Source organism: Coregonus lavaretus (genome assembly GCF_964263955.1).
Source record: "Coregonus lavaretus genome assembly, chromosome: 35".
Taxonomy (NCBI): domain Eukaryota; kingdom Metazoa; phylum Chordata; class Actinopteri; order Salmoniformes; family Salmonidae; genus Coregonus; species Coregonus lavaretus.
In genome coordinates, this window is record NC_140022.1 from 9,952,586 (window position 1) to 9,978,203 (window position 25,618).

Genomic DNA, 25,618 nt, shown 5'->3' on the forward strand with positions numbered 1-25,618 from the left:
GCAAAGATAGATATAACATGATTTGACGTCATTTTATCTGTGGCCAATCTTAGCTCACTGGTCACCATAGCAACACCCACCCGTAGTATGCGCTCCAGCAGGTATATCTCACTGGTCATCCCCAAAGCCAACACCTCCTTTGGCCGCCATTCCTTCCAGTTCTCTGCTGCCAATGACTGGAACGAACTGCAAAAATCTCTGAAGCTGGAGACTCTTATCTCCCTCACTAACTTTAGGCGTCAGTTGTCAGAGCAGCTTACCGATCACTGCACCTGTACACAGCCCATCTGTAATTAGCCCATCCAACTACCTCATCTCCATATTGTTATTTATTTTGCTAATTTGCACCCCAGTATCTCTATTTGCACATCATCTTTTGCACATCTATCATTCCAGTGTTAATACGAAATTGTAACTATTTTGCACTATGGCCTATTTATTGCCTTACCTCCATAATTTACTACATTCGCGCACACACTGTATATATATTTTCGCTTGTATTTTTGACTTTATGTTTTGTTTACCCCATATGTAACTCTTGTTGTTTTTATCGCACTGCTTTGCTTTATCTTAGATCTTAGAATAGTTAATGATGCTATTCATGCAAGAGCACCCCTGGTGCCAAACACAGTTACAGTGGCTTGCGAAAGTATTCACCCCCCTTGGCATTTTTCCTGTTTTATTGCCTTACAACCTGGAATTAAAATTTGTATCATTTGATTTACACAACATGCCTACCACTTTGAAGATGCAAAATATTTTTTGGGGTGAAACAAACAAGAAATAAGACAGAAAAAACAGAAAACTTGAGCGTGCATAACTATTCACCCCCCCCCCCCCCCCACAGTCAATACTTTGTAGAGCCACCTTTTGCAGCAATTACAGCTGCACGTCTCTTGGGGTATGTCTCTATAAGCTTGGCACATCTAGCCACTGGGATTTTTTTACCATTCTTCAAGGCAAAACTGCTCCAGCTCCTTCAAGTTGGATATGTTCCGCTGGTGTACAGCAATCTTTAAGTCATACCACAGATTACCAATTGGATTGAGGTCTGGGCTTTGACTAGGCCATTCCAAGACATTTAAATGTTTCCCCTTAAGCCACTCGAGTGTTGCTTTAGCAGTATGCTTAGGGTCAATGTCCTGCTGGAAGATGAACCTCCGTCCCAGTCTCAAATCTCTGGAAGACTGAAACAGGTTTCCCTCAAGAATTTCCCTGTATTTAGCGCCATCCATCATTCCTTCAATTCCCAGTCCCTGCTGACGAAAAACATCCCCACAGCATGATACTGCCACCACCATGCTTCACTGTGGGGATGGTGTTCTCGGGGTGATGAGAGGTGTTGGGTTTGCGCCAGACATAGCGTTTTCCTTGATGGCCAAAAAGCTCAATTTTAGTCTCATCTGACCAGAGTACCTTCTTCCATATGTTTGGGGAGTCTCCCACATGCCTTTTGGCGAACACCAAACATGTTTGCTTATTTTTTTCTTTAAGCAATGGCTTTTTTCTGGCCACTCTTCCATAAAGCCCAGCTCTGTGGAGTGTACGGCTTAAAGTGGTCCTATGGACAGATACTCCAATCTCCGCTGTGAAGCTTTGCAGCTCCTTCAGGGTTATCTTTGGTCTCTTTGTTGCCTCTCTGATTAATGCCCTCCTTGCCTGGTCCGTGAGTTTTGGTGGGCATATTCTTTCCATTTTTTAATAATGGATTTAATGGTGCTCCGTGGGATGTTCAAAGTTTCTGATGTTTTTTTATAACCCAACCCTGATCTGTACTTCTCCACAACTTTGTCCCTGACCTGTTTGGAGAGCTCCTTGATCTTCATGGTGCCACTTGCTTGGTGGTGCCCCTTGCTTAGTAGTGTTGCAGACTCTGGGGCCTTTCAGAACAGGTGTATATATACTGAGATCATGTGACAGATCATTTGACACTTAGATTGCACACAGGTGGACTTTATTTAACTAATTATGTGACTTCTGAAGGTAATTGGTTGCACCAGATCTTATTTAGAGGCTTCATAGCAAAGGGGGTGAATACATATGCACGCATCACTTTTCCGTTATTTATTTTTTAGAATTCTTTGAAATAAGTAATTTTTTTCCTTTCACTTCACCAATTTGGACTAGTTTGTGTATGTCCATTACATGATATCCAATTTAAATTACAGATTGTAATGCAACAAAATAGGAAAAACGCCAAGGGGGTTGAATACTTTTGCAAGGCACTGTACTATTCTTTCCCAAGTTCCCCCAGGGAGCTGTTTTTTTCGGTTATAGATTTGGCTAATGCATTTTTCAGCATCCCTGTTGACCCTGGGTCACAGGATTTGTTCTCTTACGTTTCTTGGGAAAGAATTGACTCGGACGATGATGCCACAATCTACGTTGAATCACCTGGAAGGTTTTATTCTCCCTGGAGGTAGTATTGTGGTTCAATATGTTGATGACCTGTTGGTCTGTTCCTCATCTGAGGAAATCTGTCACGAAGATACTAAGGCATTGTTGATTTTTTCTTAGCTGAAAATGTTCATAAAGCTTCCCCCTCTAAGATGCAGTTGTGTAGAAGTTCTGTTAAATATTTTGGTCATGACATTACTTCTGAGGGTCGCGCCCTCTCTACAGATAGTCTTGAGGCGATAACGTCCCTGCCTAAACCTGTTACTAAGCATCACATGATGTCGCTGTTGGGAGTGGCTGGCTACTGTCGCCCATGGTTGAAAGACTATGCGGAGACAGTACAGCCTCTGCAGGATTGTATTTATGGCAAAAAGATAGAAATGTCTGAAGGCTGAATTAGCCTTGATTAAGTTAAAGCAGGCTCTAATGTCGACCCCCTGTTTGGGCTTGCCTGACCACACCAAACCATTCCATCTTTTTGTCTCTGAGAATCATGGGTTTATGTCTGCTGTGTTGACACAGTACCACAGAGTTGTCTATAGGCCTGTGGCGTACTACTCTAAGCGTTTAGACACTGTTATCCGAGGCATGGTTTCCTGCTTCCGCTCTGTTACTGTGGTAACTGAGGGGGTTTTGGCATGTTCTGATATTGTAGCGATGTCTGAGCTGATAGTGCATGTTCCCCATGCGGTTCATGCCACTATTACACAGGCTGAAACTGCCCATCTTACACCTGCCAGATTGCTAGATTATCAGAACATCCTTTTGACGATGTCTCATGTTACACTGAAGAGATGTGCTGTACTTAACCCTTCTACTCTCATCCCTACAGCTGATGCCGTTGAAGAACATGCCTATGAATTGACCTTTGAAATTGACTGTAGCCCTAGGCTTGACCTAAAAGACGTTCCTATTTTGAATTCGTACTTTGAGTTTTTTGTGGATGGCTCTGCCCAGCGAAACGACAAGGGTGAACCTTTAGTAGGCTATGCTGTTGTCACCACTGTTCAAACTGTGGAAAGTGCTAGACTTTCCTCTCACTTGTCTGCTCAGGCAGCAGTTATTTGGTTTAACCAGAGCATGTATTTTGGCAAAGGATTGCTCTGTTAATATCTACACTGATAGATATGCATTAAGTGTTGTGCACAATTTTGGCACGTTGTGGAAGAATAGAGGATTTTTAACTTTGTCTGGAAAAACTATTGCTCACAGTCAGTGGCGGCTCCTGAAAAAATTCTCAGGGGGGGCAATTTTTCTGATGATTTAGGTGACCTACACACATTTTAAAAAATATATGTCCAGCAACAACATGAAGACAGGGGCAGCATATAAGTCAATACCAGAAGCATTTATTGACTGATCTCAAAAGTGTTGGCTTACCAGGGTTGGTGGAGCCCTCAGTTTCATCTTTGCCTCGCAAAGCTAACTCAAACACTCCGCAAAACTTCACACACTGGATTAGCCGGCTGAGGATGTGGCGGTTCTTGCTAATGTCGTAGTAAATATATTTGTTATAGTGAATATGGAATATGATATGTTGAGTAAAATGTTGTGCTAAGATCTATTTAGGTCAGGAGCTGGTTATAAGTTCTGTTCCTATCCAATAACAATGGACAAAAGGGTCCTATCTTGTCAGCCAAGGACAACACCCACGCCATAGGCCTCTCAGTTCTTCCAACTCACGAGTTCTTGCTCTGAGGACACACACACACACACACACAAACACACACACACACACATCATCACTGTTAAACACACACACACACACACACACACAAAAATCCCCTCTCTTAGGCTGAACATTTGAAGACAGAGAACCCGACTCAGAGCCAATGCAACAGTGACAGTAGCCTGGAGGGGACCTCGCCCAACTCATCAGGACCAATCAGAAGATCAGAACTACTAGATTCAACCTACTTCATTTATTGCATAAAATGTCTGCACACAATGTTTCGGGGCTCTCTTCAGATAATAATAATAATAATAATAATAATATGCCATTTAGCAGACGCTTTTATCCAAAGCGACTTACAGTCATGCGTGCATACATTTTTGTGTATGGGTGGTCCCGGGGATCGAACCCACTACCTTGGCGTTACAAGCGCCGTGCTCTACCAGCTGAGCTACAGAAAGTGGATACTCATGGATGCGCATCGCAATTGTCAAATGTCAACACAATTGGAGACACCACGTCATTTTTGGAGACATGTTATTGACAGTAAACTATTGTAGATGCGACTGCTAACTAAATAAAACATTTTAGCTGGCTAGCTAATCATCTTAGCTAAATGTGGGGCAAACAATTCAGTTATTTACCGTTAATTTGAGGGATTGGGGTGAAAGAAATCGAGTTACATAGTGATACTTTACGATATACTGTATTGACAATATCGCAATATTTTAGCGCTAGTTGGCTGTACCTGCACCAAAACACCATTATTGTTCCTTCATAGCTTGTTCTCAATCTTTTCACATTGGGAGCCAATTTGTTTTCAGCACTTTTATTTCCATGACTGATCAAAACTCGTTCTCATGGCTTTCTGATCCCTCTGCAACAGACATATGGTGCGCAATAAAATCACAGTATCGAATCGCAATACGTATAGAATCATGAGACTCGCAATGCATATATCTTATCGTGAGGTTCCTGGCAATTCCCAGCCCAACTTCATTTGCCACAACAAATCTCTTCGCTAGCAAACGCGATGTCTTCTCCAAAACGGCAATGTGTCTCCAGCAATGTTTACTTTTTTGACGTTCTATGGCATCTCCACTTTCCAAGCATATATGACCACATGTAATATTTTGGTAAGTGATGCAAATAGTGAACTATGTAGGGCCAGGATGTAAAATATATGTAGCTGCAGTAATTTCTCTTATCTGATATGGTAAGTAATGGGGCTTAATGTATAGCTCCCTAAGAGTTTGACGAACGGGTCCGTGCACGCGATTCCAGATATCTTTACCTCTGAATAAACTGCCTTTATTATACCATATCCACCCTGTCCAAAGTCTCTACTTGGTCTCAGTTCTCCAGTAAACTTGTGATTATCAACACTAACCTCATCGTTGTGGCGGCGGACAGCTAGCCTGTATCCCTCATCCAGTTGAGTGGCAATGTTCTTTTTTCGTTAGTACCAATTTTTGGAAAATCCTCGGGTGTAGGACTTTCCGCCTTTAGTAGAAACCTGTTGAATTATTAAATTTGGTCTGGGAGGTCCTAATTGTTTCGTTGCCAATTTATCTTGATTTGTTCGCCGACAAAAAGGAACTTCTTTCAAAGACACAATCGAGTTGCACTGAAGGCTAGCCATTTTTACAGTAGTAGTGAATTGATTGAGGCTGCTACCCGGTCTTTTCTTAGTTACGTTCATGGTTACGTTACGTATGACGAAAGCGCGTAAGTGCAAGCCCTCAGACACCCATAGAGATTGTATTGAAAGCTCTGAAATTTGAAAAAAATAGATTTTACATGGGAGTCTATGACAGACTTCTGGGCGATTTTCAACCTGACTGAAATCGCCCAAAAAGGGGGGGGGTGGCCATTTGAAGCACGACTTTAGCCTGATTGGACATTTAGTGGCAGATCAGACCAGACACGTCTAGATTACAACACTGATAACTACTGTTGCCGTGATATAATTGATTAGAAAAAAAATCCCTTCCTTTTCCCGTTTGGCAGTGCGTCGCCCATATCGCCCTATTGAACACACCGCCCCTGCTCACAGTGATCTTGTCTCCTTTTTGCTGACGGCCGTTCAGCTCCCCTCATTTATTGCAGTGGTTAGCACACACTTCTGCTAAAGCTGATTTTGTGGCCAAGCTGGCTGCTTCCTCTTCTGTCTGTTTCCCCAAAGGTGGTGGGCTGAACACTGTCACAAGGACACCTCGTGTATGGTTTAATGAATATAATAGACCTGCCATGCCATGTTGTACTTTCTAATACCTTGCTAAATTGTCACATGGTGAAGACCATGTGTCAAAAGGAGGGATGGTTGATCTTGTAAATAAATATTGGAGTACAGTAGGATTTACTGTGTTTGCTGAACATTTTTGTAAGAAGTGTGTGATCTGTATGACTAATAATGTTGGACGCGGCATTTCAGTATCCCCGCGTCCCATCCCAGGCCAGAGGGCCCCTTTGAGCACTTGATGATGGACTTCATTGAGTTGACCCCTTGTGAGGGGAACAAGTATTGTTTGGTGATTGTTGACATATTTTCAAAATGGGTTGAAGCTTTTCCTTGCAGGAGAACTACAGCAGCAGCTGTGGCAAAGGCTCTTCTGAGAGAGATCCCATACAGTGACTGGTCTCTCTCCCCATGAGGTGCTGACAGGGCGACCCATGAGAATGACTAACACGCCATTTCCTCAAAACAGGTTGACGTTACAGGGAATGGAAGAAGACATGGTAGCATACTGTGCCTCACTTAACAGTGTTCTTAAGACTCTCTTCCCACAGGTGAAGGCTTCTCTGCCCAAGCTATCAGGAGGAACTGAGCATTGTCTGCGCCCTGGAGACTTTGTGGTGGTAAAAGACTACAGAAGGAAGAGCTAGAAGGATCCTCGTTGGAGAGGACCATATCAGGACCAGAATCAGGGCCGGGATTCCAACCAGCCTAAATATCAGATGAGAACACTGACTAAGGAATGTGAAGACGGAGAGGGGGAGGGAGAGAGAGAGATAGAGGAGGGGCTCATCTCACCCCATCCAAAGCCCCACCAGATGTCACTTACCAGCAATGGATACAGCCTGAAACACAATCTAACACTCCATACAGGTTCAGGATAAACAGTGGGGGAACCGAGCTGACCAGGGGTTACATGAGGAAAGTGACAAAATAAACAGCCTCTCTCTCCCTCTGTCTCTGAGTCATTTCCTTTGTCACTTTCCTCATGAGGGAGAGGAGAATGATGTAAAGACAACAGGAGGACATTAACTCTGAGGTGGAGCCAGAGTCAGAGGAGCAAGAGGAGGAATCCAGCAGAGCCACACACAACAGCCAGACTGACGGTCAGAGGTCTCTACCAACCCCTCAGAGAAGGGATGAAGATGGAGTATCAGAGAGAGAGGAGGGAAAGAACATAACTTCTTCCAAACAAACACCTCCATACCGAATTCCCATACATCAAGACCCAACTTCTCCTAAAACAACAACATTCCCCCACAATCCCCCACTACGTGTTGCACCAAGACCACCATCTATAAGACACTCGCATGGCTATCAGATGGGTGTAGAACAAGGAAGAGTAGTGAAGACAATGGAAACTCAGAGGAGCAGTGGTCAGGTAGACAGAGAGGGAGGAACACCTGACCTATCAGGTCTGAGGAGACCCAATAGCTCAGATACTCTGTCTACTTCATAGAGAAGTATAGGTAAATCCTCTGGACCAGTAGACACCAGTTCAGATACAGCATGTACAGCCATAGAGAGTAGTTCAGATACTCTGTTTACTTCATAGAGAAGTATAGGTAAATCCTCTGGACCAACAGATACCAGTACAGGTACAGCCTCTGTACCAGAAGAAACCAGCTGTAAAGCACTTGTTGACTATATCGTTTGTTGGACAAATATTTAGATTCTGTACAGGGAAGGTTTGTTTCTGTTCAGTAAACTCATCTCTCTTTTCTATCTCTTTCTGGTTATTATGTATCATATTGTTATCCTGTATATGATGTGCTGTCATGTTTAGCCTAGGATACTATCATTTTTATCAACTTTGAATAATGTGAACAAGATGGCAAACATGTATTATGTTTTGAGGAAAACATTTAATTGTGTGAATGTTTTTGTGTGCATGCCTCATATAGGTCAATGGCTATAGGCTGGTGAATCAAAATCCCTCACACTCAGTGGACAGGAGGAAAATTAGACTAACTATAGTTATTAATTCTAAATTCTATATGTAATTCTGTACATTGTGGCCAATTATACACACAGCCAAATACCAGGTATGGGCACGACTACAGCAAGGAATATTCCAGAAGTGGTTAGAAAAAAGTTGTTATTATAGCATATAAACTTAATGCGAGTTGTAGGTATACAGTGTGATTGTATTGCAGCCATTAAACATTATTTACAAGTCAAATGGAACATAATTTGTCTTCTCCAGCAAGAGGTCATGACTCATGCAGAGGGAGGAACTAAACCACATTTTACTTTCATGTTCACAGCCTCTGGAAATAAAGATCAGAAAGTAGGCTAGGCTGTGAACCACACAGTGTTTCAGCATATCTCATTTTAACTTACTTTTATTTATTATCTAAACACCCTAACTAACTAGCAAATATGCCGAAACTAACGCTCATCAGATTGTGCTTCTGGCTTTGTCTGGCGCGAATGGTGGTCTATGGAGGTAAGTTGAACCGACTGGCCCAGCTGAATGTAGTGTTTGGCATACCTAATATTTGTTAGGCTACTTGTTTGCTATTGTGTGCTAATTGTATAGCCTAGCCTACAACATCACATCATAATCCCCACCAAAAATCTCAAATTTGGACTCATCAGACCAAAGGACAAATTTCCACTCGTCTAATGTCCATTGCTCGTGTTTCTTAGCCCAAGCAAGTCTCTTCTTCTTATTGGTGTCCTTTAGTAGAGGTTTCTTTGCAGCAATTTGACCATGAAGGCCTTATTCACACAGTCTCCTCTGAACAGTTGATGTTGAGATGTGTCTGTTACTTGAACTTTGTGAAGCATTTATTTGGGCTGCAATTTCTGAGGCTGGTAACTCTAATGAATTTATCCTCTGCAGCAGAGGTACTCTGGGTCTTCCATTCCTGTAGTGGTCCTCATGAGAGCCAGTTTCATCATAGCGCTTGATGGTTTTTGCGACTGCACTTGAAGAAACTATCAAAGTTCTTGAAATATTCAGTATTGACTGACCTTCATGTCTTAAAGTAACGATGGAATGTTCTTTCACTTTGCTTATTTGCGCTGTTCTTACCATAATATGGAGCCAGTTTCATCATAGCCCTTGATGGTTTTTGCGACTGCACTTGAAGAAACGTTCAAAGTTCTTGAAATATTCAGTATTGACTGACCTTCATGTCTTAAAGTAACGATGGACTGTTATTTCTCTTTGCTTATATGAGCTGTTCTTGCCATAATATGGACTTGGTCCTTGATTTCTATTTGCCATATCTTTTTAAACTGTGCTGTGATGTTTCACAAAAGTTCTGAACCTTTCTATTCTCATAGATTTTACAGATTGTAAAATATATATATATATGTTTTGCTTTGAGTATTATTATATTATTGATCGATTGACTATGACTTTTGAAATCACCCTATTTGCAGAGGGGGACATAACTTGGCAGGGGGTCTGGGTGTCCTTCCATTGTTGGGGGCATCTAAAGCACATTTCCTGCATTTCTACACAATCTAATATGACCCATGGCCCTTCTAGATGTCTATTTAGAACAACAAAAAGTAAGCAAAAATGTCCACAGTCATCAAGCTAGGTAAGACATTATTAAATATGTTTAAGTGATTGATAAGACTGAACTAGATCCATGATAATTCAATAATCAATATTGTGTTGCACCTTTAACCAATAGCCTAACAAATGAACAACTCTTACAAATAAAGTACAGTCTTAACTTTTGATTGTCTTTAAGACATCCTCTATATCAAATTTCAGCCAGACCGCCTAGACAACCCGAGCTGCCTACACGCCCGACTCCCACCAGTCTAGTCAATAACCTCAACTCTCTCCAACACAACTTCCTTCCCATCTTTTTTTTTTGTCTCAAGGGAAATATTTGGATGAATGAAAACACACATACACCTACACATTAACACACAGAAAGGGTACCCCCTCCATATAATTCATATCTTAGGCCTAATAGTACTGTAGAGCTCTTTCTACTTGCACACAATATAGCTGGGTCACCCCGTCCTGTCCCTAATAACATACTCTTTGCCAGAATTCAGCCAGCCTTCACAAGACCACAACTTATGCAAATATGTCCCCTTTTGTGCTTTACACCTCCAGCAGAATAATACAATGTCTTAGTGCATGATATTCAATTTCACTGGCATATAGTACGTTCTATGGATGGTCTTAAACTGCAGGAATTTATGTCTGAGATTATATGAACATGACTGGGCATTCTAACATATCTGTATCCATTCATCGTCATCAATAGCGTCTCCCAGGTCTCCTGTTTTGTGTCATTGGGAAAAGCCTCTATCAACCCTTGATACAGTTTGGAAATCAACTTTGGAGGTTTGTCAGACTACCTTAAAATAGCATCTGGCTTGTCCAGTGTTTGCTGGACAGAGAGAATAAAGTGTTGTATCTGCAAAAATTCACCTCACCTCTGTCACAGACTGGTCTTCCCTGGCTGCCTGACCCTGCTGAGACCCCTGTCACCATCTGATCCTCCTAAAATGAGGCATGACAAAGAATTACCTTGGTGTACATTTGTACATTATATTATCCAATAATAGAATAAATGGTTCAATAATTTAAATGACCATTATTCCCAGATCCCAGACTGTAGCTTTAAGCTTAAGCTGCTGCCATGTAGCTACTGTAGGTCTACCCATCAAATCAAGATGGAACTTTGTATCATTCACTGAATATACTGCAAAATTCACCTGAGCTCCATAGACTGGTCTTCCCTGTCTGTCTGACCCTGCTGGGAATCTTCCCACTCCTAAAAGGCACAGTAGGCTATAAAAATAGCTCAAGAGAAAGTGCAAGTCTCTCCAACTTCAAACTACATCTAGCATATTGGCTGATATAGCCCAGTAATACAATGTAAGGGCCATGTGAGAATCTCTGGTAATTTAACCTTTTTCTGAAGTTATTTTTGCGCATTTGATATTGCCTATAGGGCGGAAAATTGCTGGGACCATGGCTGGCAATGAGTTGCGTCACATACGCCTAAAATAACATTGCGAGACCGCGGTTGGGTTTGGGACCAGTTCTTGTGGTAGCGGGTGGGAGTCGGACAGAAATCCAGCGGGTGCGGGATGAAGAAATCGGTCCCGCACAGACCTCTACTGTGCCCCATGACAGTGAAGCCTGTAACGTTAGAGCTGTTTATTACTTACTGTGTCAGTGTGAAAGTAGGGATTTGCTATGGAAACTGACAGATCAATAAAGTCACATTGCCATACTGACTAATACAACTCACATTGCAATGAAAAAACGTCAGAATATCAATCTTCAATCGTTTGGCCGATGGTTTCATCATTTGGTTCAGGTCTAGTTTGATTGAGGCAGAAATAATAGCTAATGTAAGCCATATTTTGCCCAGCTCTCTCTCTAACAGTACATCAACTGGCGAAAGCTTGCCAAGTTCATTTACTTCTGAAACAGGAGAAAACAAAGGCTACAAAACATTTCCATACAAACAACTGCTTTTAGATAGTAATAATAGCCACCTCATATTGCTATCTGACAGATAACTAGAGGCTAGAGCTGACCTGGCTGTGGTAGCTACTCACTAGCGTAGCTTATTAATTCACCTCAGTCGAGAGGGGATGAAACATTAGCTAACATTACATGTCAGTTACAATACTAGCTCAGCACTGCGAATAAACACTAGTTTCATTTTTTTCCCGATTAAGTTAAACAGCAGTTACCTTGCCAGCTATATCAGTCAACTAAAGAGTAGCCAATTTATGTTCTGCTACCTTTTACAACTCGGTGAAAGACCGCAACACGAACACACTGAATCATGCTCAACTTTCCCGTGCTGGTCCAGCCAGCCTACCAGAAGCTTTGCCTTCACAGCCTGTCAGCCCGCTCTTTGGTGTCCGCGCAGTCCTAAATCCAGTCGACTAAACACTCCAAACAGCCTACCCGACCGCTCGGAGGCGTCCGCATGGTCCTAAAGCACACTGTTGACGCATTTTGTATCACATTCCAATACTAAAACTGGGGGGGGGGGGGGACAAAAGTGCAATTTCAGAATGTGGGGGGGGACATGTCCCCCTGTCCCCAGTGAAAGTTGCGCCCCTGTATATATGTAAGATAATGTGCCATATGAACACTATGTGCGCTGCAACTTCAAGTTAGAAGCGCAGCAGCCGAGTCGGAATGATTTTAAATGACGTCTATGTGGGTTTCGTTGCGAAATAAGGACTGCACCCTTCTTATTCCGTTTAGCTACACACAGAGCCAACTTCAGGAAGTTATCGGATATTGAGTCCTGGCCTAACCAAGGCTCAAACCTACAGAAGGGTCTGCATGATCATGGCAGGGCTGGCGTTATGGGCGGGCCATAGGGGGGCTGGCCCGCTCTACCTTACCTTCTTGCCCAGCCAAATAAAATATTGAAATATTGATCATTTATTTGATAAAGAATCAGAGTGAGCGAAACAGCGCCCCTCTGTCTCAGTATGTGTAAACAATGTATCTGATTCTGTCTGGACCAAAAGAGTATGGCATGTCATACTATTTCTGTCCAGACAGCATCAGATACATGGGCTATATATAGGATGCTGGCTTCCCCTAAAGTATTTACTAGGGATCCCCATTAGCTGCAGCTACTCTTCCTGGGGTCCAAACACATTAAGGCACTTACATTACACATAAAACAGAAGATAAATCAGTACATCTTATAATATTATTACACCACTGTATATCTACAATACAAAATGTATAATACCACCATACAACAATATTACAATGTACGTGCGTGTAGTGAGTGTGCTAGCTTTTGTGTGTGTATGCGTGTTTCTGTACCTGTGTGTGTGTCTCTTCACTGTACCCGCTGTTCCATAAGGTGTATTTTTTTATATTTGTTATATCTGATTCTACTGCTTGCATTAGTTACATGATGTGGAATAGAGTTCCATGTAGTCATGGCTCTATGTAGTACTGTGTGCCTCCCTTAGTCTGTTCTGGACTTGGGGATTGTGAAGAGACCTCTGGTGGCATGTCTTGTGGGGTATGCATGGGTGTCCGAGCTGTGTGCTATTAGTCTCAACAGTCAGCTCGGTGCATTCAGCTTGTCAACACTTACAAAATCAAGTAGTGATGAAGTCAATCTCTCCTCCACTTTGAGCCATGAGACATTGACATGAATATCATTAATGTTAGCTTTCTGTCTACATTTAAGAGCCAGCATTGCTGCCCTGTTCTGAGCCAATTGTAATTTTGCTAAGTCCCTCTTTGTGGCACATGACCACACGACTGAACAGAGTGTTTTGCCACAATTATATAATTACTCCTGTCTAAATAAAAACATTTAAAATACTTCAACAGAGAGCATGACTTAGCCACAGAGGATCATTAAAATACTTCACCAGAGAGCATGACTTAGTCACAGAGGATCATTAGAATACTTCACCAGAGAGCATGACTTAGCCACAGAGGATCATTAAAATACTTCACCAGAGAGCATGACCTAGCCACAGAGGATCATTAAAATACTTCACCAGAGAGCATGACTTAGCCACAGAATATCATTAAAATACTTCACCAGAGAGCATGACTTAGCCACAGAGGATCATTAAAATACTTCACCAGAGAGCATGACTTAGCCACAGAGGATCATTAGAATACTTCACCAGAGAGCATGACTTAGCCACAGAATATCATTAAAATACTTCACCAGAGAGCATGACCTAGCCACAGAGGATCATTAAAATACTTCACCAGAGAGCATGACTTAGCCACAGAGGGTCATTAAAATACTTCACCAGAGAGCATGACCTAGCCACAGAGGATCATTAAAATACTTCACCAGAGAGCATGACTTAGCCACAGAGGATCATTAAAATACTTCACCAGAAGCATGACTTAGCCATAGAGGATCATTAAAATACTTCACCAGAGAGCATGACTTAGCCATAGAGGATCATTAAAATACTTCACCAGAGAGCATGGCTTAGCCACAGAGTATCATTAGCTTATTAAAAAGAAAATATCTGTGGATTGCCTATGCCTATTTTGGAATCCCACAATTTGGGCAGTGGGCGTGGCAATATGTCTAGCTGATTGAGTTGCGGCTGTCAGTGAAAAGCATCAAAAATATGTGTTAAGAGAATGTGTCTTAAGTATAATTTTTAATGTTGCAACAAGAAGAAGGGGAGGGTTGTGCCGATTCATTGTTTCATTGTGTGAATTGTTTGCCCTTTGATTGTTTATTTTTTTAAAATAAATTCCTCATTACATAAAGTATTCAGACCTCTTGACTTTTTTTACATTTTGTTACGTTATAGCCTTATTCTAAAATTGATTTAAGAAAAACAAAATCCTCATCAATCTACACACAATACCCCAGAATGTCAAAGCAACAACAGGTTAGTAGATATTGTTGCTAATTTATATATAAAAAAAAAAACTGATATCACATTTACATAAGTATTCAGACCCTTAACTGTTGAAGAACCTTTAGCAGCGATTATAGCCACAAGTCTTCTTGGGTATGACACTAGAAGCTTGGCACACCTGTATTTGGGGAGTTTCTTCCATTCTTCTCTGCAGATCCTCTCAAGCGCTGTCAGGTTGGATGGGGAGCGTCGCTGCACAACTATTTTCAGGTCTCTCCAGAGATGTTTGATCAGGTTCAAGTCCGGGCTTTCGCTGGGCCACTCAAGGACATTCAGAGACTTGTCCCGAAGCAACTCCTGCGTTGTCTTGGCTGTGTGCTTAGGGTCGTTGTCCTGTTGGAAGGTGAACCTTTGCCCCAGTCTGAGGTCCTGAGCGCTATGGAGCAGGTTTTCATCAAGGATCTCTCTGTACTTTGCTCCATTCATCTTTCCCTCGATCCTGACTAGTCTCCCAGTCCCTAAAAAAATCCCATGCTGCCACCTCCATGCTTCACTGTTGGGATGGTGCCAGGTTTCCTCCAGTTGTGACGCTTGGCATTCAGGCCAAATAGTTCAATGTTGGTTTCATCAGACCAGAGAATCTTGTTTCTCATGGTCTGAGAGTCCTTTAGGTGTCTTTTGGTAAATTCCAAGCGGGCTGTCATGTGCCTTTTACTGAGGAGTGGATTCCGTCTGGCCACTCTACCATAAAGGCCTGATTGGTGGAGTGCTGCAGAGATGGTTGTCCTTCTGGAAGGTTCTCCCATCTCCACAGAGGAACTCTGGATTCTCTGTCAGAGTGACCACCGAGTTCTTGGTCACCTCCCTGACCAAGGCCCTTCTCCCCCGATTGCTCAGTTTGGCCGTGCGGAAGAGTCTTTGGTGGTTCCAAACTTCTTCCATTTAAGAATGATGGAGGCCACTGTGTTCTTGGGGACCTTCAATGCTGCAGACATTTTTTGGTACCCTTCCCCGGACCTCGACACAATCCTGTCTCGGAGCTCTACGGACAATTCCTTCGACCTCATGTCTTGGTTTTTGCTCTGACATGCACTGTCAACTGTGGGACCTTATATAGACGTGTGTGCCTTTCCAAATCATGTCCAATCAATTGAATTGACCACAGGTGGACTCCAATCAAGTTGTAGAAACATCTCAAGGATGACCAATGGAAACAGGATGCACCTGAGCTTAATTTCGAGTCTCATAGCAAAGCTCTGACTACTTATGTAAATAAGGTATTTCTGTTTTTCATTTTTTATAAATTTGCAAAAAAATCTAAAAACCTGTTTTTGTTTTGTCATTACTGGGTATTGTGGGTAGATTGATGAGGTTGGAAAAATAACAATTTAATCCATTTTAGAATAAGGCTGTAACCTAACAAAATGTGGAAAAAGTGAAGTGGTCTGAATACTTTCCGAATGCACTGGGGTATTGATTTTTTTTAAACAATCAAAATGGCAAAGAATTCACACAATGTAACAATGAATAAGCAAGAATTCAATTGATTAGTTCTAAGCAAGCTCCCTCAACGTTATCAGGACAGAGAAACCACACACATGCTCATAACTCACATGGCAAAAAACAATGAAAAAATGTACAACTCCTAAATGATGGTTATGAAATAAACCAAAACTTGTTTCTCACAAGTGTAGGAGGTTGTAATTTTTGAAAACAACGTTTCCACTCCGAGAATGAGAACGGTAAATGACTGTAATACATAATTAACAGTAATTCATGTAACCAAAGAGGGATTAACGGTACATTTACTAGGCCTACTGGTTGCATGTAATTGGGAATTTATAAAAAGTAAACAATCAAAAAGCAAACAATTCACACAATGAAACAGTCAATGGGCAAGGATTGGTGGGAGACTGCTAAGTGCATTCTGGAGAGCTGAGTGCATTCTGGAGAGAGATGCCCATATCTTCGACACTCCGCTTCTTCTTGTCTCAACATTTTAAGTTATACTCAAGACACATTACCTTCACACATTTTAGATGCTTTTCACTGACAGCCGCAACTCAATAATCAGCTAGACATACTGCCGCGCGGACTGCCCAAATTGCTGGCTTCCCAAATAGGCATAAGCCTATGCACTTGTGATTTGAAACAATCCACAGATATTTTTTTTAAAGATGCTCTGTCGCTTAGCCAAGCTCTCTGTTATAGTATTTTGAATGATTTTATTTAGACAGGAGTAATTATATAATTTTGGCTAAACATACATTTACTTTAGGGGAAGCCAGCATTCGAACAGTGCACTGTGCACCCTCCAACTTTCCTTTCTAATTCATAAGTGGCTGAAACCAGAAATCGGTACATAATGACGAGATACTCATGTCTCCGCCCGTGCAATGCAAGTCAATGTCCCAAAGGCGGGAATGCAGGCGACACGCTTAGGTCTGCATGTTTTTCCAATGAAAACGCATTGGGCTTATTCAGGACAGATTTTGGCGAGAGTGAGCCCTCTTGCTTCGCCACTTCCTCTCTGCTGAAACTAGCGAGAGAAACAGTGCCCCTCTGATTTGCTATATGTAGCCCTGATGCTGTCTGGCCAGAAAAAGTATGACATGCCATACTCCTTTTGTCCAGACAGCATCAGATACATGGTCTACACTTAACTAGACAGAGGGGCGCTGTTTTGCTCGCTCGGACTCTTTGTCTGAGATTGATGCGTCTTTCTGTCGGCACGCATCTCGGTCAAATAAATGATCAACATTTCAATATTTTATTTGGACGGGCAAGGAGGTACGGTAGGACGGGCCAGGCCCTCTAAGTCCCGGCCCATAACGCCTGCCCTGCTTTTGGGCAAATATTGATATAATAACCATCATATCGAAGTAAATTTGGAGTCACGCGATGATATGTTGTGTGGTCCTCACACTACGACTCGGGAAAGCATGCAGTTTATTAGGCTACAGATTAAATAAATTATGATGAACTTCACAGGGTGGTGAATGTGTAATGTGATAAATGTGATGCTCCTTTCCAATAAATATTGACAGTCTTATTCCGGTGACATGATAATATCAAATACAAATACAAATACAAATGACAAATAATATCGATAATAATCTCATAATGTAGATAATTTACCCACAATGTAGCTGCAAACTGTTGGCTAGAGCGCATGTGCCAATACCAGAGTGGGCAGATTTGCTATATAACACAACAGTCTATGTAACACAGTCTATATAACACAACAGTCTATGTAACACAGTCTATATAACACAACAGTCTATATAACACAACAGTCTATATAAAACAGTCTATATAACACAACCAGGGGCGGTGTGTTCATTAGGGCGATATGGGCGACGCACTGCCAAACGGGAAAAGGAAGGGATTTTTTTTCTAATCAATTATATCACGGCAACAGTAGTTATCAGTGTTCTAATCTAGACATCTGATCTGCCACTAAATGTCCAATCAGGCTAAAGTCGTGCTTCAAATGGCCCCGCCCCTTTTGGGGCGATTTCAGTCAGGTTGAAAATCGCCCAGGGGTCTCTCATAGACTATCATGTAAAATCTTTTTTTTTCAAATATCAGAGCTTTCAATACAATCTCTATGGGTTTCTGAGGGCTTGCACTTACGCGCTTTCGTCATACGTAACATAACCATGAACGTAACTAAGAAAAGAGCGGGTAGCAGCGTCAATCAATTCACGTACTACTATCAACATGGCTAGCGTTCAGTGCAACTCGATTGTCTCTTTGAAAGAAGTTCACATCAAAGACTATTCAAAACGAGCTACTGGAGTGTATGCTAGCGGTCATGAGGGAACATATTGTGGAGGAGGTGAAGTCGGCGAACTTCGTAGCTATCCAAGCTGACGAGACCACGGACGTTTCTACACAGACACAGCTGGTGCTTGTGCTGAGGTACATAGATAGCAACCACAAAGTGCAGGAGCGCTTTTTTGAGTTCCTTCCCATCTCGGAATCAACCTCAGTCTCAATCGCCAGTGTGCTTTTGGAGAGACTGAACGATCTTTTTGCCGACGACGTGAAAGTCAAACTGTGGTGCACTGGCACTGTACCAGGTTCTCATGAGCTACAACCTCCAGGAGACGTTCTCTGAGACTGTGACTCTGTTGAACATCCTCATAACTACTCCCATGACAACAGCTGAAGCTGAGAGATGTTTCTCAACTTTGACACGAGTTAAGACATTCCTGCGAAATTCAATGGGCCAGGAACGTCTGAATGCACTGGCCATGCTTTCCATGGAGAGGGAACTAGTCCTCAGCATGCCTGATTTCAATGAGAAAGTCATTGACCGCTTTGCTGCATTGAAAGAGAGAAGAGAACAGTTTCAGTACAAGTAATGTAGCCTCTCTCTCTCTTTGTCCCTCCCTGTCTGTCTCTTTAACACACACACGCCCAAATCAGTTCACAGTTGATGTTGTTTAAAATAGTTATTTTTCATTTAAAAAAAAGTAAAAAAATAAATAATAATCTGTTCATGTTCATTTTTACAAATCTATACAATTGGCCAGAATATGGTTGTTCATATTTACAAATCTATACAATTGGCCAGAATATGGTTGTTCATTTTTACAAAGCCATACAGATAGCTGTGTTTACCTTTTCTAGAAATTATTTTCAAATTCTGTTTTCAGGCAAAATGTCTATCACTGTTCATTTTCACAAATCTATACAAGAGGGCAGAATATGGAAGTCTATAAAAATTTATTATTACCAATAACTTGCATCAATGTTTTCAGTAGCCTCTATCAAAAGCTCCTGCTTGCTTGTTGTGAATTATGCTCAGGTGCACATATTTCCAATTCAACCATGAGGCAAAAAATGTGGTAAAAGCTCTTGTTGATCCTGCAATCTGAACAAATACCAAGATGCTGTATTTTCAGCTGATATTTCATTTGTTTATGGAAATGCATATTGTTTATGCAGTGTTTAGGAATGTGAAAGAACACCCTTGATTATTTTTACTGTGATAACTTATTTTGCTTTTGTAAGCCAACACTTTTGAGATCAGTCAATAAATGCTTCTGGCATTGACTTATATGCTGCCCCTGTCTTCATGTTGTTGCTGGACATATCTTTTTTAAAATGTGTGTAGGTCACCTAAATCATCAGAAAAATTGCCCCCCCTGAGAATATTTTCAGGAGCCGCCACTGAACACAACAGTCTATATATTACAACAGTCTATATATCACAACAGTCTATATAACACAACAGTCTATATATCACAACAGTCTATATAACACAACAGTCTATATAACACAACAGTCTATATAACACAACAGTCTATATAACACAACAGTCTATATAACTGTTATGATGAGTTTCTGGTATTGAGAAGTTCATGATGCAAGAGAATATGGGACACAGATGGAGAGTTAATACAGACATCATTTAATGGTTACAATAATGGATTCAATGACAGGCGGTACGGACGTAGCCTCCTGCCATCTGAATGAATTCCATACAAAATCTCTCAGTTTATATAATGCTCTCCCGATCTACTTCTTGATATATATTATCTGTCACTCATCTACCACAATAGTATCCCCGTACTTGATATTGTGTCACCCTAGCCAGGCCATTCCCTCACGTACACCTTCTAAGATTATCACAAGTGGCCCCCAATCTATCTTGGCACGCATACCTTCTGTCCCTTATCTAGTGACCTCTATAACCCATGACGTGTCGTTGTCCTCTCTCCTACATGCAGCTTAGGAGTTTACCAACATTAAGAATCTTGTATCAAAAGTCATTATAACAATAACACAACAGTCTATATAACCCAACAGTCTATATAACAAAGTCTATATAACACAACAGTCTATATAACACAACAGTCTATATATCACAACAGTCTGTATAACACAACAGTCTATATATCACAACAGTCTGTATAACACAACAGTCTATATATCACAACAGTCTATATATCACAACAGTCTATATAACACAACAGTCTACACTACCGTTCAAAAGTTTGGGGTCACTTAGAAATGTCCTTGTTTTCCATGAAAACATACATGAAATGAGTTTGAATAGGACAGCAAAATGCATAGAAATAATGATTTTTAATACAAAATAATAATTGTGTCCTTCAAACATTGCTTTCGTCAAAGAATCCTCCATTTGCAGCAATTACAGCCTTGCAGACCTTTGGCATTCTAGTTGTCAATTTGTTGAGGTAATCTGAAGAGATTTCACCCCATGCTTCCTGAAGCACCTCCCACAAGTTGGATTGGCTTGATGGGCACTTCTTACGTACCATACGGTCAAGCTGCTCCCACAACAGCTCAATAGGGATGAGATCCGGTGACTGTGCTCTCCACTCCACTATAGACAGAATACCAGCTGACTGCTTCTTCCCTAAAAAGTTATTTCATAGTTTAGAGCTGTGCTTTGGGTCATTATCCTGTTGTAGGAGGAAATTGGCTCCAATCAAGCGCCATCCACAGGGTATGGCATGGCGTTGCAAAATGGAGTGATAGCCTTCCTTCTTCAAAATCCATTTTACCCTGTACAAATCTCCCACTTTACCACCACCAAATCACCCCCAGACCATCACATTGCCTCCACCATGCTTGACAGATGGCATCAAGCACTCCTCCAGCATCTTTTCATTTGGTCTGCGTCTCTCAAATGTTCCTCTTTGTGATCCGAACACCTCAAACTTCAATCCGTCTGTCCATAACACTTTCTTTCCAATCTTCCTCTGTCCAGTGTCTGTGTTCTTTTGCCCATCTTAATATTTTCTTTTTATTGGCCAGTCTGAGATATAGCTTTTTCTTTGCAACTCTGCCTAGGTCAGCAACCCGGAGTCACCTCTTCACTGTTGACGTTGAGACTGGTGTTTTGCGTGTACTATTTAATGAAGCTGCCAGTTGAGGACCTGTGAGGCGTCTGTTTCTCAAACTAGACACTCTAATGTATTTGTTCTCTTGCTCAGTTGTGCACCGGGGCCTCCCACTCCTCTTTCTATTCTGGTTAGAGCCAGTTTGCGCTGTTCTGTGAAGGGAGTAGTACACAGCGTTGTACGAGATCTTCAGATTCTTGGCAATTTCTCGCATGGAATAGCCTTCATTTCTCAAAACAAGAATAGACTGACGAGTTTCAGAAGAAAGTTCTTTGTTTCTGGTCATTTTGAGCCTGTAATCGAACCCACAATTGCTGATGCTCCAGATACTTAACTAGTCTCAAGAAGGCCAGTTTTATTGCTTCTTTAATCAGCACAACAGTTTTCAGCTGTGCTAACATAATTGCAAAAGGGTTTTCTAATGATCAATTAGCCTTTTAAAATGATAAACTTGGATTAGTTAAACACAACGTGCCATTGGAACACAGGACTGATGGTTGCTGATAATGGGCCTCTGTACGCCTATGTAGATATTCAATTAAAAATCAGTCATTTCCATCTACAATAGCCATTTACAACATTAACAATTACTACACTGTATTTCTGATCAATTTCATGTTGCTTTAATGGAAGAAAAAATTGCTTTTCTTTCGAAATCAAGGACATTTCTAAGTGACCCCAAATTTTTTGAACGGTGGTGTATATAACACAACAGTCTATATAGCGAAACAGTCTATACAACATCTATATAACACAGCAGTCTATATAACACAGTCAATATAACACAACAGTCAATATAACACAACAGTCTATATAACACAACAGTCTATATAACACAACAGTCTATATAACACAACAGTCTATATAACACAACAGTCTATATAACACAACAGTCTATATACCACAACAGTCTATATAACACAACAGTCTATATATCACTGCTTTAGCAGACATATACATTATGTTATCAGTAAGTGTTTCTGTGTGTGTGTGTACGTGTGTGTGTGTGTACATGTGTGTTTACGTGTGTGTGTGAAACAACATTTTTCGGTAAACTTTCCAAATGTCGACAAAACAAAATACGCTAGACAAGGTGGGATCTTTAATTGCGCTTTTATGCGCTTTTATGGTTATAATAACCATCATATGGAAATAAACTTGGTCACGCGATGACATGTAGTGTGGTCCTCCTACTACGACTCGGGATAGCATGCAGTTTATTAGGCTACAGATTAAACACATGATGATGAACTTCACAGGGTGGTGAATGTGCAAGGTTATGAGTTTGATGCTCCTTTCCAATAAATATTGACGTTCTTATTCTGGTGACATGATGATCGATGCTTTGTTGCAATTTGATAAATACAAATAATTTCGCTCTTATCCATAATAATCTCATAATGTAGATACCTTAGCTGTAGATAACAGTTATGTAGATAACAGTCTATATAACACAACAGTCTATATAACGCAAAGGATTTGGACAAACCATCAGTAGAGTGTAAAATGCGATGGAAACCCAATTAAACTTGTATTTTTTATTCGGTACATGGGAATTTAATGGCATAATTTGTATTTTCACTACGTCATCATACAGCCTTGTCATGAGCACTCTCTCTCCCTGGTAGCAACATTAATTGCATTCAAATCTCTGCCACTCTGCTCACTCTCTCCCTACTCTGCCTAACGAGCTCCACCTGGCTCCGCCCTGCTCTGCTCTTGTTACCTGGCCAGCTGCACTGCATTTCCCACTCACCATCCTCACCTTGCCTCACTCTGTTCTAATTACTCTGCCAGCTGAACTGCATTTCCCCACTAACCTCTCCCAGTATATCAAGCCCTGTTTTTCAGCCAAGCCCTGTCAGATCGTCTTCAAACCCGGACCAGTAACCTGCCTGTCTGCGCTCTGACTCCTGTTTGTGATACCGATCCTTTCTTGACTGCCTCCTTGTTCTACTGCCCCGTCTATCCCGACCTGCCTTCTGGACCTCGACTACTCTCCGATCTTCAGCCCCTCCGGTAACTCGATTCTGCCTTCTGTCTCTCACCACGATATTTGCCCAGCCCTGATCTGTACTTCTGCCTGCCATTCATATTGCTGTTGTGTGTGTGTTCCCCCAGGTCTCCGACCACCAGATGAGCGTGCCCAGACGCTTCACCACCCTCAGCCCGATACGCCGCTCCATCACTGGGGAACACACACACTAAGCACTTGGACTGGACACCCCCGGACATTTGGTGACCCCCGGAGCACAGGTACCCACAGGACCCTGTAAAACCCCAGAGCCCCAAGCACCCCTGGAACCCCTGACACCCCTGGCACTCCTCTTCCCGCCTGAAACCTTCAATAAAGAACTCTGAATTTGAACTTGCGCTCTTGGGTCCTCTTCTGTCCGTGACAGAACGATCTGACCATCATGGACCCAGCGCACTCCCTGACCACGATGGAAGAAGAGCCAGAGATGACTGCCCTACAGCGACTGGAACGCTCTGAGGGAGACATAAATCGGATGGCTGGCGACATCGCTTCCCTTCTCCAGCTATTCAACCAGCAGCAACAACAGTTCCAACTGCAGCAACAACAGCTAGCCCAAGCCCTGCAACTACTCTCAAACCCGGCTACTCCACCTGCACCCCCCCCTGGTCCTTCTGTTCCTGTACCACCGACACTCCTTCATCCCTCCGCTGGAGGTCCCAATGCTGCAGGCCCGGCAGTGCTGCCACCAGATCCCCACGCTCCTGAACCAAAGATTGGGAACCCGGAACGTTTTGATGGCAACCAGAAGCAAGTAAGACCATTCTTGAGCAGCTGCCGAATCCAGTTTGCACTACAGCCCAGGACTTTCTCAACAGAGGGAGCCAAGGTGGGGTATGTCATCACACATCTCACCGGTCGAGCTCGGTTGTGGGGAACGGCGGAATTCGACCGGCAAACCCCAGCCTGTGCCTCCTTCAGTGCCTTTGAGGAGGAGATGTTAAAGGTCTTTGACCTAGGCTCGCCAACAGCCGAAGCGTCACAAGCTCTGCTCACCATCCGTCAGGGCAATCGGACAGTGGCAGACTTCTCCATTGACTTTCGTACCCTGGCCAGTCAAAGCTCGTTTAACCCAGAGGCACTGGTGCAAGCCTTCCTCCATAGCCTGGCGGACTATATCAAAGACGAGCTTGTTTCCCATGACCCGCCCTCAACGCTTGATGCCGCCATTGACCTTGCCGTCCGCATTGACCGCCGTATACAGACCCGGAGGAGGGAGAAGGGCCGTCTCAGTCAACCTGCCATCCGCACTCGGGTCGATACCGCTTCTGTCCAGCCCCTGCCTGTCAAGTCCCATAGCCAACTCAATCAGCCTGAGCCCATGGAGATTGGCCGTGCCTCTCTGACTCCCGAGGAGCGTCGGCGCCGTCTAAGCTCCAACCTTTGCCTCTACTGTGGTGGCGAAAATCACCGTGTCGCCACTTGTCCGGCAAAAGCCGCAGCTCACCAGGTGTAGGGGAGATCCGGGTGAGCTCAACAAGCCTTCAGTCTCCCTCCATCCGAAAGACCCTGCTTCATCTCCGCCTTCAGCTTTCTGACAAGACTCATACATTGGCCGCCCTTGTGGATTCCGGAGCCGAAGCAAACATCATGGACCCTGAGCTTGCACAGCAACTGGGCGTGAACCATCATCAACTGACACAACCCATTCCTGCACGAGCCCTGGATGGGCATCATCTTGGCACTGTCACTCATATCTCCGCCCCTGTGACAATCCTGCTGTCAGGAAACCACCAGGAGTCCATCCAGTTTCACCTCCTACACTCACCTGGCCAACCACTCATTCTTGGATACCCGTGGCTCCGTCAGCACAACCCCCACATCGACTGGGAGACAGGAACAGTCCGTGAGTGGGGAAGGAGTTGTCACCAGACCTGTTTAAGGGGGGCCACCCTGCCCGTTCACCGGGAAAGATCTAGCGCTACCCCCGACATATCCAATGTTCCGGCCTGTTACCACAGCCTGAAAGAGGTGTTCAACAAATCCAAGGCGACATCTCTACCCCCACACAGACCCTATGACTGCGCGATTGATCTCCTGCCTGGCACAGCACCTCCCAAGGGTCGTCT

General features: G+C 42.7%; 1 protein-coding gene across 1 annotated transcript in view; it reads left to right on the top strand.

Annotated features, from left to right (window-relative positions):
- Positions 1-8,738: 8,738 nt before the first annotated feature.
- LOC311109561 (cell adhesion molecule CEACAM5-like) overlaps positions 8,739-25,618 on the top strand; it is a gene marked incomplete at its 5' end in the record, with an annotated part of 33,525 nt that continues 16,645 nt past the window's right edge. Inside the window, one exon of the mRNA XM_084152481.1 lies at positions 8,739-8,754. Within this exon, the coding sequence (XP_084008607.1) occupies positions 8,739-8,754 (16 nt within the window). The remainder of the gene's footprint in view (positions 8,755-25,618) is intronic.